This window comes from Helianthus annuus, chromosome 16 (assembly GCF_002127325.2).
Source record: "Helianthus annuus cultivar XRQ/B chromosome 16, HanXRQr2.0-SUNRISE, whole genome shotgun sequence".
Lineage (NCBI taxonomy): Eukaryota > Viridiplantae > Streptophyta > Magnoliopsida > Asterales > Asteraceae > Helianthus > Helianthus annuus.
In genome coordinates, this window is record NC_035448.2 from 48,352,395 (window position 1) to 48,365,426 (window position 13,032).

The 13,032-nt window shown below is 41.1% G+C and overlaps 1 protein-coding gene and 1 non-coding gene across 2 annotated transcripts; one reads left to right on the plus strand and one right to left on the minus strand.

Moving 5' to 3' along the window:
• The first annotated feature begins 9,369 nt into the window (after positions 1 to 9,369).
• On the plus strand, positions 9,370 to 11,043 carry LOC110919293. Its single transcript, XM_022163566.1, has one exon. The coding sequence runs from the start codon at positions 9,370 to 9,372 to the stop codon at positions 11,041 to 11,043; it is 1,674 nt and encodes a 557-aa protein (XP_022019258.1).
• On the minus strand, positions 9,931 to 10,037 carry LOC118488713. The gene has a single exon (XR_004885257.1). It is a non-coding gene; the product is annotated as a small nucleolar RNA R71 (small nucleolar RNA).
• Positions 11,044 to 13,032: the final 1,989 nt, after the last annotated feature.

A 13,032-nucleotide genomic window follows, 5' to 3' on the forward strand; every position in this document is an offset into this window, starting at 1 on the left:
TATTTTGAAAACATGTCAAAAATAATTCTAACACTTGTAGTGAAAATAATTCTAAGTGTTAGGTTTTAGAAAAATTTCGCCAGAGTTTCCTCTGTAACTGGAGGTGGCCACACTTTCAAGCGTATCATTTTCTTTTACTAAATCAATTTCAACCACTTCTTTATTCACTCAAACAATTTCCGACACATCAAACTAGTCGACAAGTATGTAAATCGCATAATCACATGAACTTGTAGTTTTTCCGAAACTATAGTGTAAATCCCATTATATTTTGTGGATCTTTATATAAAGAAATGTGATCTCGTAAAAACCTCGTTTTTAGAGTAAATCCATCTTTGCAACTTCTCATCATCTTTTACAAAGTTTGTTATTTTGTCAAAACTTTTCATTTCACAAGTTTTTACACACTTGTGGTTTATAAAAATCATGCTTGTTAGTGTAAGATCCATTTTTAGAAAACATGATTTCTTTGACACTCGGTCCTTTGAAAATACCACTTGCAGATACCTAGATCTGCTAGTTTTAAACACTATTCCCCAAGTAAAACATTTTTACACAAGTTCATGATTCGCGTGTGGTAGAGTTTCATCTTTTAACCCTTGTTCTATTCGAAACAACCTTATGTTATGATTCGTGATCATGACCAAACCGGGTTAAACGATGATCCGAGCTACCACAACATAGATCGGGTCTAAATAATCACAAATCTCAATTACTACAACATTTACACAACTAGTGAGCTTTTAACCATCTTTTTTCATGTTTTTAGTAGACTTTAATGCACCCTTTTGTAAGATTCCGAGTTTTAACCGTTACAACACATATTAACCACTTTAGATTAGTTAAAGTAAGGGATTTAAACATCATACCACTAGCTCGGGGCTAGGGAAGAATCTATGCGCGAAAGAGGTGGATAAAAGCTAGAGAAAGTGGTCCTTCGAACTCCGAGTGCACCAAGCTTCCTAATACGTGACCCTTGACACTTGTAGAGCTTGGAACTTGCAAGATAAAAATCGGAAATGGATGGTTGGGCCAAGGGGGTGTTCGGCCGTGATATGTAGAGAGGAGAAGGAGAGAGTTTGGTGGATGTTGTATGGAGTGTAAGTTCTAATGTGCCATCACTAGTACTTATAGACAATCTCAACATGTTTATCCAATGGACTTTGTGTCTAATTGATTTTAGACAAGTTAGATTATTATAATCTACAAAGTACAAGGGGTGTCCCCCTACATGGGGACGGTTTGTAATGGGGGGGGGGGTACCTAGTTCGAATCCAACCATTAGTTAGGTTATCTAGTTAGGTTAAGTAGGTTAGTTAAGCACTTAACTCGGTTAGTGGTGTGTTGTGTTTTAACGCGGGTGTTAGGGTGTTCAGGGCCCCTAACTGGCTCAGAAAAGATAAATAATGTTAATGTCAATATTTTTTGTGTTCCGGGTAAAGTCCGGTTGTTCGGTTGGATAGCAATCCGTTAAAGCGCTTAACAAAGCTTTTAAGTGTCGTTAATACCATTTTTAGTGACACAGCTTATTCCCGACACTTTGGAAAGTGTCTAGTAATATTTTTCTCATGTTTTGGCACTTTATTAGCAAGCTAGAAGCTGAATTGTAAATTAAAGTGCTGTGTTTTGTGCTCGGTGTATGTTTTAGGCACATCCAGTCATCGTAACTTATTCCTAGAGACGCAGTTCTACAACCCTTGTATCCCTACACTCACTATGGGTGTAGTAAAATATTTCTGGCTCATACAGGCCTTAGAGGCAGTATCTGCCTGATGCTGGCTTTATCAGCATGTTCAATAGGTTATCCGTTCATAGTGCTACTGTGCTTTTGTGCATCATGTTTGTCACTATAGTTCAGTATGTAAATAATGTAGTGACGGAAATCAAAGTATGATGCAGATAGGTACAAATATCAGGAATCAAGTAGCAGTTCATCAGTAAATTCAGTTAAGCACAGTAATCAAGCAGTAATTAATTATTCATTAAATCGTACGGATACCTGGTTTAGTGAGGGTTACCACAACATGGGCGCCCAGCCCAAGTGTAATACCTGCCAGCGCCACCATTCTGGCCATTGTGGTTTGAAAGTTTGTGAAGCTTGTGGAAAGACTGGCCACTTGAAGGATTCTTGTTGGGCCATAGCTGGCCAGAGAGGCCAGGGAGGATTTGGAAACAGAAACACCAACCGGGGCGGAAATGGAAATCGCCCACCAGGGAATAATGGAGGTGATGGGAATAGAGTCAACAATGCTAATCAAGCGGGCGCTGTGAATCGTAATCAAAGGAATAATCAAGCTGGTGGAAATGGGCAAAGATCCGGATGCTTCAACTGTGGTGATCTTGGGCACTACAAGAGGAACTGCCCCGAGTTGAACCAAGCCCGTGGAAGAGTGTTTAATATTGAAGCAAGGGAAGCGTGCCAGGATCCCAATGTTGTCACTGGTACGTTCCCTGTAAACCAACGCTATGCATCCGTTTTATTTGATACTGGCGCCGATTATAGCTTCGTGTCGTTAGAGTTTAAGAATATGCTTGGTTTAGCCGCTAGTAAATTAGATGTTCCGTACTCGATCGAATTGGCTAATGGAAAGTTGGTAGAAGCCAATGAAGTTATCAGAGGTTGTGTGATCGAATTGGGAGAGCGTGAGTTTGCTCTGGATCTACTACCAGTCCAGTTGGGAACCTTCGACGTGGTGGTAGGAATGGATTGGTTATCAGGTAACAAGGCTGAGATAGTTTGTCACGAAAAGGTAGTTCGTATCCCAACTGATGATGGTGAGACCATTGTGGTTCACGGAGAGAAGCGTGATACGCCGTTAAGAATTATTAGTTGCTTGAAAGCACAAAAATGTTTACAGAAGGGATGTGCTGCCTTTCTGGCACACATTGTAGATAAGAAAGCTGAAGAACCGAAGATCGAAGACATCCCTGTCGTGAGGGAATATCCAGAAGTCTTCCCAGAGGACTTGCCTGGATTGCCGCCTCAGAGACAAGTGGAGTTTCGCATCGACTTAGTTCCAGGCGCCGCGCCTGTGGCTAAGGCACCCTATAGACTTGCTCCGTCTGAGATGCAAGAACTGTCGACACAACTTCAGGAGTTGTTAGACAAGGGATTTATCCGACCAAGCTTCTCGCCTTGGGGAGCTCCGGTCTTGTTTGTCAAGAAGAAGGACGGTAGTTTTCGTGTGTGCATTGACTACCGGGAGTTGAACTAGCTGACGATCAAGAATAGATACCCTCTGCCAAGGATTGATGATCTGTTTGACCAACTGCAAGGTTCAAGCTTTTATTCAAAGATCGATCTTCGATCTGGATACCATCAGTTAAGGATACAAGAGGAGAGTATCCCGAAGACAGCCTTCAGAACTCGATATGGACACTACGAGTTCCTAGTCATGCCGTTTGGGTTGACAAACGCACCTGCAGTGTTCATGGATTTGATGAATAGAGTTTGCAAGCCGTACTTGGATAAGTTCGTGATAGTGTTCATCGATGATATTTTGATTTATTCAAAGACGAAGGCTGAGCATGAACAGCATTTAAGGGCCATTCTGGAATTGCTGAAGAAGGAACAGCTGTATGCCAAGTTCTCTAAGTGCGAGTTTTGGCTACGAGAAGTCCAGTTCCTTGGACACGTGGTGAATGGAGATGGAATTCATGTTGATCCCACCAAGATCGAAGCGATCAAGAATTGGGAAACGCCAAAGACGCCAACCGAGATTCAGCAATTCTTAGGTTTGGCTGGCTATTATCGAAGGTTCATTGAGAATTTTTCAAAGATCGCTCAACCATTGACGCTCCTCACGCAGAAAGATAAGAAGTTTGATTGGGGAATCAAACAGGAAGAAGCGTTCCAGATATTGAAAGATAAGCTCCGCAATGCACCAATCTTAGCACTACCGGAAGGTACGGAAGATTTTGTGGTATACTGCGACGCTTCACGTCAAGGATTGGGTTGCGTGTTAATGCAACGCCAAAAGGTTATTGCTTACGTGTCACGTCAGCTGAAAGTGCATGAAAAGAACTATACCACTCACGATTTGGAACTCGGCGCAGTGGTTTTTGCTTTAAAGATCTGGAGACACTACCTTTATGGTACGAAGTGTACAATTTTCACAGATCACAAGAGTCTACAACATATATTCAACCAGAAGGAGTTGAATATGAGACAAAGACAATGGGTAGAGTTGTTGAACGACTACGACTGCGAGATAAAGTATCACCCAGGGAAGGCGAATGTGGTCGCCGATGCCCTAAGTCGAAAGGAGAGGATCAAACCCATAAGGGTTAGGGCTTTGGAGATGATTATTCAGACCGATCTTTCCTTGCGCATTCGTGCAGCGCAGAAAGAGGCTCTCAAGGAAAGAAACCTTGAAGAAGAATATCTCCGTGGGATGGAGAAGCTATTGGTACCAAACGAGGAAGGAACGTTATGTTTTGAGAAAAGGATTTGGGTTCCTTTGTTTGGAGGTTTAAGGAAGGTTATTTTCGATGAAGCTCACAAATCTCGATACTCTATCCACCCTGGAGCGGATAAGATGTACCAAGACCTTAAGGATTATTATTGGTGGCCTAGGATGAAAGGCGATGTGGCTGTTTATGTGAGCAAATGTTTAACATGCACTAAGGTTAAAGCGGAATATCAGAAGCCTTCAGGACTTCTGCAACAACCGGAAATTCCCAAGTGGAAGTGGGAACAAATCTCCATGGATTTTGTTACGAAGTTGCCAAGAACGCCAAAAGGCCATGAGACTATTTGGGTAATAGTGGATCGATTAACGAAGTCAGCGCACTTCTTACCAATCAGAGAGAAGGATAATACGAGCAAGTTGGCCAAAATTTACATGAGAGAAATTATTACACGCCATGGAGTACCTCTCTCGATCATCTCTGATAGAGACGGAAGGTTCGTATCAAGGATTTGGCAATCCTTCCAAGAAGCTTTTGGCTCGCAATTGAATATGAGCACCGCATTTCACCCGCAGACCGACGGTCAAAGCGAACGGATGATACAGACCTTGGAAGACATGCTGAGAGCATGTGTGATGGATTTAGGCGGTAGCTGGGATAAGCATTTGCCTTTGGTTGAATTTTCATACAACAACAGCTACCAAGCCAGTATTGGTGCCGCGCCATTCGAAGCTTTATATGGGTGCAAGTGCAGATCACCGCTTTGTTGGTCTGACGCAGGTGATAGACAGTTGGTTGGTCCTGATGTGGTCCAGGAAACCACAGACAAGATTGCACAGATCCGAGATCGCATCAGTGCGGCTCGTGACCGGCAGAAAGCCTACGCGGATCGGAAAAGGAAACCTCTAGAATTTGAGGTAGGAGATATGGTTTTGTTGAAGGTATCACCCTGGAAGGGTGTGGCACGCTTTGGGAAGCGTGGGAAGTTGAATCCGCGGTATATTGGTCCGTTCAAAATCTTGGAAAGAATTGGGTCCATAGCATACAAGTTGGATCTACCTGCCGAACTGAATGGTGTTCACGATACGTTCCACGTATCAAATTTAAGGAAGAGTCCAACGCAAGATACCGTTGTCATTCCTACCGACGAAATTCATGTTGACGACACGCTCCACTTCGTTGAAGAACCCGTTGAGGTTACGGATTGGAAAGTGAACAAGACCCGCCGGAGCAGTGTCAAGCTCGTCAAGGTTCGTTGGAATGCCAGACATGGTCCTGAATACACCTGGGAACGTGAGGACCGGATGAAAGAGAAATACCCCCACTTATTTCCCGAGAATCCCTGCGACTAGAAGCAGAACTTAAAATCTCGGGACGAAATTTTTCTAACGGGGGGAGAATGTGACAACCCTCACTAAACCAGGTATCCGTACGGTTTAATTAATAATTAATTACTGTTTAATTACTGTGCTTGCTTGAAATTACTGATGAACTGCTACTTGATTTCTGATACTTGTATATTCTTGCATCATACTTTACATACCGTCACTACATTATTTACATACTGAACTCTAGTGACAAACATGATGCACAAAAGCACAGTAGCACTATGAACGGATAACCTATTGAACATGCTGATAAAGCCAGCATCAGGCAGATATTGCCTCTAAGGCCTGTATGAGCCAGAAATATTTCACTACACCCATAGTGAGTGTAGGGACACAAGGGTTGTAGAACTGCGTCTCTAGGAATAAGATACAATGACAGGATGTGCCTAGGACATACACTAAGCACAAAACTCAGCACTTTAATCAACAATTCAGCTTTTAGCTAACTAATAAAGTGCCAAAACATGAGAGAAATATTATTAGACAGTTTCCAAAGTGTCGGGAATAAGTTGTGTCACTAAAAAGGGTATTAACGACACTTAAAAGCTTTGTTAAGCACTTTAACGGATTACTATCCAACCGAACAACCGGACTTTACCCGGAACATGAAAATATTGTCATTAACATTATTTCTCTTTTTCTGAGCCAGTTAGGGTCCCTGAATACCCTAACACCCGCCATAAAGCACGACACACAACTAACCGGGTTAAGCACTTAACTAACTTACTTAACCTAACTAATAACCAACTAATAGTTACAATCCAACCAAACTACCCCCCCCCCCTTAGAAACCGTCCCCATCTAGGGGACATACATGGTACACTTGTGATTATTTTAATCTAGGATGTTTAATATCTAATTGACACTAGAACCATTGGATTATAACCTAGAAATTGTCTATAAGAACAAGAGAATGCCCATATGATCATTAACCTTCCACAACATCACAAACACACTCTCCCTTTCCCCTCTAGAACTCTCGGCCGAACCCCCCTAACCAACCATCATCTTTTTCGAGTTTGATCTTCGCATTGCAAGTCCACACAAGTATCAAGGATCCCGTATAAGAAGTCTTGGTGAACTCGGAGCTCGAAGGACCTCATTCTCTTGCTTTTATCCTCTCATTTTGCGCTTAGATTCTTCCCTAGCCTCGAGCTAGTGGTATGTTGCTTAAATCACCTACTCGAACTATTTTGAAGTGGTTAATATGATGTGTAACGGTTAAAACTCGAAATCTTACAAGTTGATGCATTAAAGTCTACTAAAAACACTTAAAATGATGGTTAAAAGCTCATATGATGTGTAAATGTTGTAGTATTTGTTTTGTGTGGTTATTTGGACCCGATCTATGTTGTGGTAGCTCGGATCATCATTTAACCCGGTTTGGTCATGATCATAGATCATGACATAAGGTTGTTTTGAAGGAAACAAGGGTTAAAGGGTGAAACTTTACCACACACGAACCATGAACTTGTGTAAAAGCGTTTTTACTTGTGAAATAGTGTTTAAAACTAGCAGATCTACGTATCTACAAGTGGTATTTTCAAAGGACCGAGTGTCAAGGAAATCATGTTTTCTAAAAACGGATCTTACACTAACAAGTACGATTTTTAGAAACCACAAGTGTGTAAACACTTGTGTAGCACAAAGTTTCGATAAAATAACAATTTTTGTAAAATTGACAAGAAGATGTAAAGACGGGATTTCTTTAAAAGCAAGGTTTATACGTAACCGGACTAATTTATATAAAGATCCGCTAAAAATAATGGGATTTACATCATAATTTTAGAGAACTACAAGTTCATGTGATTTATGCGATTTACATATTTATTAACTAGTTTGATGTGTTGGACATTATTTTGATTGAAAAAGAAAATTGTTGAATTGATTTGTAAAAGAAAATGATACGCCTGAAAGCGTGGCCACCTCCAGTTACAAAGGAAACTCTGGCGAAATTTTTCCAAAAACCTAACACTTAGAATTATTTTCACTATAAGTGTTAGAAATACTTTTCGACACGTTTTCAAAATATATAAGTTTCGCCACGACTTTATTTACAAAATATCGGAGGTGGGATTTCACAAAATAAACGTGATATATATATTTGGTAAATATATTTTTCACAACGTCACTTGTCAACAATTTTGTGAAGTGTATAAATATTATTTTTAAGGTAAAAATAATATTATCGAACGTTAACGAATCCAAAATAATACGAACGCTTTCACGATAAACATATAAGTTACACCGGTAATTATTATTACCACTCGATCGTTAAAACGTAACTTACGCACTTTACGGAAATAATTATGAACGCGTATTTTTGGACAAAGTATTATTTTGGGAGAATTTTGTGAAGTAAAAATATAATATTTTTTTGAGAAAAATATTTATATTTTGGAGTTAGAAATAAATATATATTAAGTGAGACTTAATAATATATTACGAACGCACATGTATTAAATCCCCCATCCTTGGGAAGGAGAATAATTACCAAGTATGCGCAGAATGTAAACACGAAATAGTTGTCTAACTATTTCCCAAAACTTAAACCATAAAGCTAAGGCACGGCCGTCCGTCTAATAGAGTTAGCACATGTAGGTCATTGCACAGCTGCTTGACTTGGAGTATTACTTGGTAGAGACGCACCGCTGTGAGTTCATGTCCCCCTTTTCTCTTAACTGTTTTCAGTTTTCTAAACTACGGGGGTGAAATACATGTTACTTTGATTATGAATACTTTATACATGGTATGGTTAGCGTAAGGAGGGTTACTATTTAGATCATGTGAATGGGTAGGCAGAAACTTGAGGTCATTAATCCTCAGGGTAGGACCGAGGGGCAGGAGCGATAGATCTATTTGGGTGTAGCGAGCCCAGTCCCAGGCCCAGCATAACGAACCTCGGGATGACTTTGTACCCGGCACATAAATCTGCTAGGTTTGAGCCTTCCTACTTGCATTTCACACATATCAATGGTCTTGCAAACCATTGGTGATCTCTTTTTCCTTATTTGCTACATACCAGGATTTCTATACAAACAAAGGTTTATTTACTCACTTACACATGAACTCGCTCAATATTATTGTTGATTTTTCAACTTACATGTATTTCAGGGAATTAAAGGATCTGGCACGGTATGGCACGTTTTCCTGCTGCACTAGTACGAGGTCATCCGGGTTTAGGGAATGTGACTCTTTCCTGGACAAGTCACAGTCCTTAAACCGTGTTTGTGTTATGTTGATGTTTGTTGAACAATGTTTATGTTTTAGGGTGTGTTCCCGTTGATACAATGTTGTTGTACTTGGTTTTTAAAATTAAATTAAATGGATGATCTTGCATGGTTTTTATTCATATAGCTTTGTTATGGTTAAGCTATGGTATTAAGAAGTCACACCAAATTAACCACGCTTCCGCAAAGCCAGGGTGTGACAAAATATTTGTTTAAATTTGTTTAAAAATATTCTGTATATATTTGTATAATAGATATTAGTATTGTTATTATTATTTGTTATATATACATATATCATGTTCTTTTTTCTGTATAATGCGTTCCTTTTTATGTGCAGGCTAATGTCCACGCCCCCTGCACCCGCTAACGCTGAGCTAGCCAACGAACCAGAAAATAACTTAAGAAGAAGTAGGCGGCTTCACGAGAGATCACTTGTTCTTGCACAAAGGATTGCAGCCGCAATCGACGAACCAGTGATTCTTTCCGATAGCGAGAGTTCAGAGGACGACAGAGGAAGCATTATGGCAGAAGAGGACCAGCCTCTGAATGAGACCGGCCGTCCAGGAAGAGAGGGCTTGCTACCGAGCATTGCCCGACCTACTATAGCAGCACCGAGTTTTGAAATTAAATCTAGTATTATTAACATGTTGCAAAATTCTGTGCAGTTTGATGGGAAGGATCACGAAGATCCAGGTCGGCACATCGCATCATTTCTCGAGGTGTGCTCGACTTTCAAAATTAGAGACGTTTCTGAAGACGCAATCCGTTTGCGACTCTTTCCATTTTCTTTGCGAGACAAAGCACGATCTTGGCTTTTGTCACTTCCAGCAGGTTCCATCACGACTTGGAACGAGATGGCCGATCTTTTTATGCAAAAATATTCCCCGCCGGAAAAGACAGCTAAGCTTAAGAACCGTATCATGACATTCAAACAGGATGAAGGAGAATCTCTACACGCAGCTTGGGAGAGGTTCAAAGATCTTCTGATCGATGTTCCACATCATGGGTTGTCCAAAAGGCAACTTGTGTTGAACTTCTACCAAGGACTCAACTACGACTCACAAGAACGTTTAGATGTATATGCAGGAGGCGATCTTGGAACAAAAACACCCAATGAAGCCTATGCAATCATAGAGAAAGCTACCTTGAAGTCAAGTTCTCGTTACGGTGGAGTGCGAAACAAAGCATCATCTATTCCTGGAGTTCATCAAGTGGATACATATACGGCTCTAGCAGCACAAATTGGAGCTTTGGCAGCAAGATTTGATCAAGCTCAGAACGTTTCGCAGGTACAATCATCATGTGAGCTGTGTGGAGTGTCACACGAGCCAGGTACATGTGAGCAGGGTGTTACGTTTACAGGCCACGAAGAGGTGGACTATTTGGGCAATCAAATTAGGCCCCAAAATAACCCCTATAGCAACATGTACAATCCGGGTTGGAGGAATCATCCAAACTTTAGGTGGAAAGCTAATTCCAATAACCAAAACCCACTCGGATATGCTCAACGCGCTCCCGCACCACAACAGTCTCAGGGGCAATCCTTTCAGCCCCATGGACAATCTTTTCAGCCATCAGGGGAAACTTTTCAACCACGTTACAATAATTTAGGTTCAGGACGCACTTCCCAGCCCCAAACCAACTCAAAACTAGAAGAGATGATGGCGCAGCTGTTAAACAACTCCAACAATGCCAATCAAATGTCTGAAAAGCGATACAAGCTGCATGAGGAGCGTTTCATGGCTCAGGAAGGGAAAATGCGGAGCCAGAAGGCTTCAATTCAAACCATTGAGAATCAAGTCGGCCAATTGGCCAAAATGTTGTCTGAAAGACCACAAGGTAGTCTTCCAGGTAACACAGAACCAAACCCAAGAGGGCACGTTAATGCAGTAATGGCGAGGAGTGGTAAAGCCACGGGACCTGACAAATCGGACTCACCACCGATCACTGATACGGTCCAAACTGACGCTTCAGACGAGGTGCACGCTAGGCGAGTCCCAGCAAGTACAGCATAGTTTCAGGGGCCAGTTAAAGATTTCATTCCTCCTGTCCCATATCCGAGCAGATTGAAGAAGCAAAAGAACGGTGAACAACATGGTAAGTTTTTAGAAATGTTTAAACAATTACACATAAACATACCATTTGTTGAGGCGTTGGCTCAAATGCCTAAATACGCAAGGTTCTTAAAAGACATCCTCACAAACAAACAGAAGTCGAAAGCTTGTCTTGTGTGTTGATGAATGAAAACTGTTCAGCCATTCTCCAAAACCGTCTACCTGAAAAGATGGGAGATCCGGGCAGTTTTACTCTTCCCTGTCTCATTGGCAGCATGTCTGTCAGTCACGCATTAGCCGATTTAGGAGCTAGCATAAACCTTATGCCGTATAAGGTCTTTGCTAAATTAGATCTGGGTGAACCTTCACCCACTAGAATGAGCATTCGACTTGCAGATCGTTCGACCAAATATCTGCATGGGTTCGTTGAAAACATGCTTGTTAAAATCGATAAATTTATTTTTCCCGTGGATTTTGTTATTGATGTGTGTAAAATGAAACATATAAATTACATCAATTAAGGCATAAAACTAACCCTTTTTAAGTACTAATGTTGGAAAAAGAGTGTTTTTGTCTTCCTTTTGTATTTTCAGGATGAAATGAGCTCTCAAATTCACAAAAGAAGCAAAAAGACAACTAATTCTAGCATAAATACAAGAAAAGGAATAAAAGTAAACTGCCCGAACCCTCAACGGCATCCTCCAAAGCAAAGAAGAGAAAACAGAAGCCTAAACACGCCCCGTGCTCAGCCAGCACGGGCCCGTGCCCAAGAAGCAGCAGAAAAGACAAACTTGTAGAAGCTTCTATTGCCCACCACGGGGCCGTGTCCAGTGAGCACGGGGGCATGGTGAAAGTACAACAGGCACATTAATTGTAATTGCAAATTACAATTAATGAGGAGAGAGAGTGTCTGACGGGCACGGGGGCGTGTCCAGCGGACACGGGGCCGTGCCCAGCCTTCTGTTCAGCCTATAAATAGGAGTGCTTGGTTTCATTCCATCTCATCCCTTGGCACACCACCTCTCTCACACTTCATCCACCACCCACCACCACCATAACACCATCATCCACCACCATCATCCATTGTCCATCGTAGAGTGTGTGAGTCGTCTCGGGATCCAAGATTGATAGTAAGAGTTCTTGACAATCAAGGCCATGTTTGCCTAAGTCTCTTACATCACTTGGTGAAGACAAGTGTTTAGTATAATACTTTCTATTTTTAATCTTTTGCACTTTTTATTTGGTTTTGTATTAACGACTTTAATAACTAGTTGCTTATGTTGAAGGTGATCTTTCCTTATCGTTTGTCTGTGGTGTCTTGGCATTATTTTACTGTCTATATAAAATAAAAGATTTTCACCATTCATATCTCCACGGTCTATATGGAGGTATGTTGGCTACCTGGTCGGGGGTTAAGGGAACGGTTTGGTAAGGGTCTTGCCCTTGTTCAGCGTTTAGAGGTCCTGCAAGGGACCTGGGTCAAATTTAGTAGGATCTCCTTCAATACCCATAGGTATTGGATGGCGGGGATCCAAACTCTTTGACCCCCTCATAAGTTAACTACTATTAATACTATAACCCGGCTATTTAGGACTGTATCCCTGCTGACTCAGACTACTTAGCCGAGGGTAACGTCACCGCCAAAAGCGGGGCCTACCATAATTTGCATTAATAACTTAATTCATTATCTTCCAATAATCCAACCCTTTAGGATTGTATCCTTGCTGACTCAAACTACTGGGTTGAGGGTAACGTCGCCTTAAAAAGAGGGGCCTACTACAATAACTAAGATAATCTCTTAAACAAGTGCAAAAGTGCGAAAATAATCAAAGGTTATACTAATACACGAGTCGGAGCCAAGTGATTCATCTTGTCTATCTGTTTTTATTTTTATTTTATTTTTCAGCATTTAGTTAGTTTTTATTTTCTTAGTTTAAAAACATTTTTCTC

Excerpts from the sequence above, each read along its gene's own strand:
- LOC110919293 (XM_022163566.1), top strand. The coding sequence starts at position 9,370 with ATGTCCACGCCCCCTGCACCCGCTAACGCTGAGCTAGCCAACGAACCA.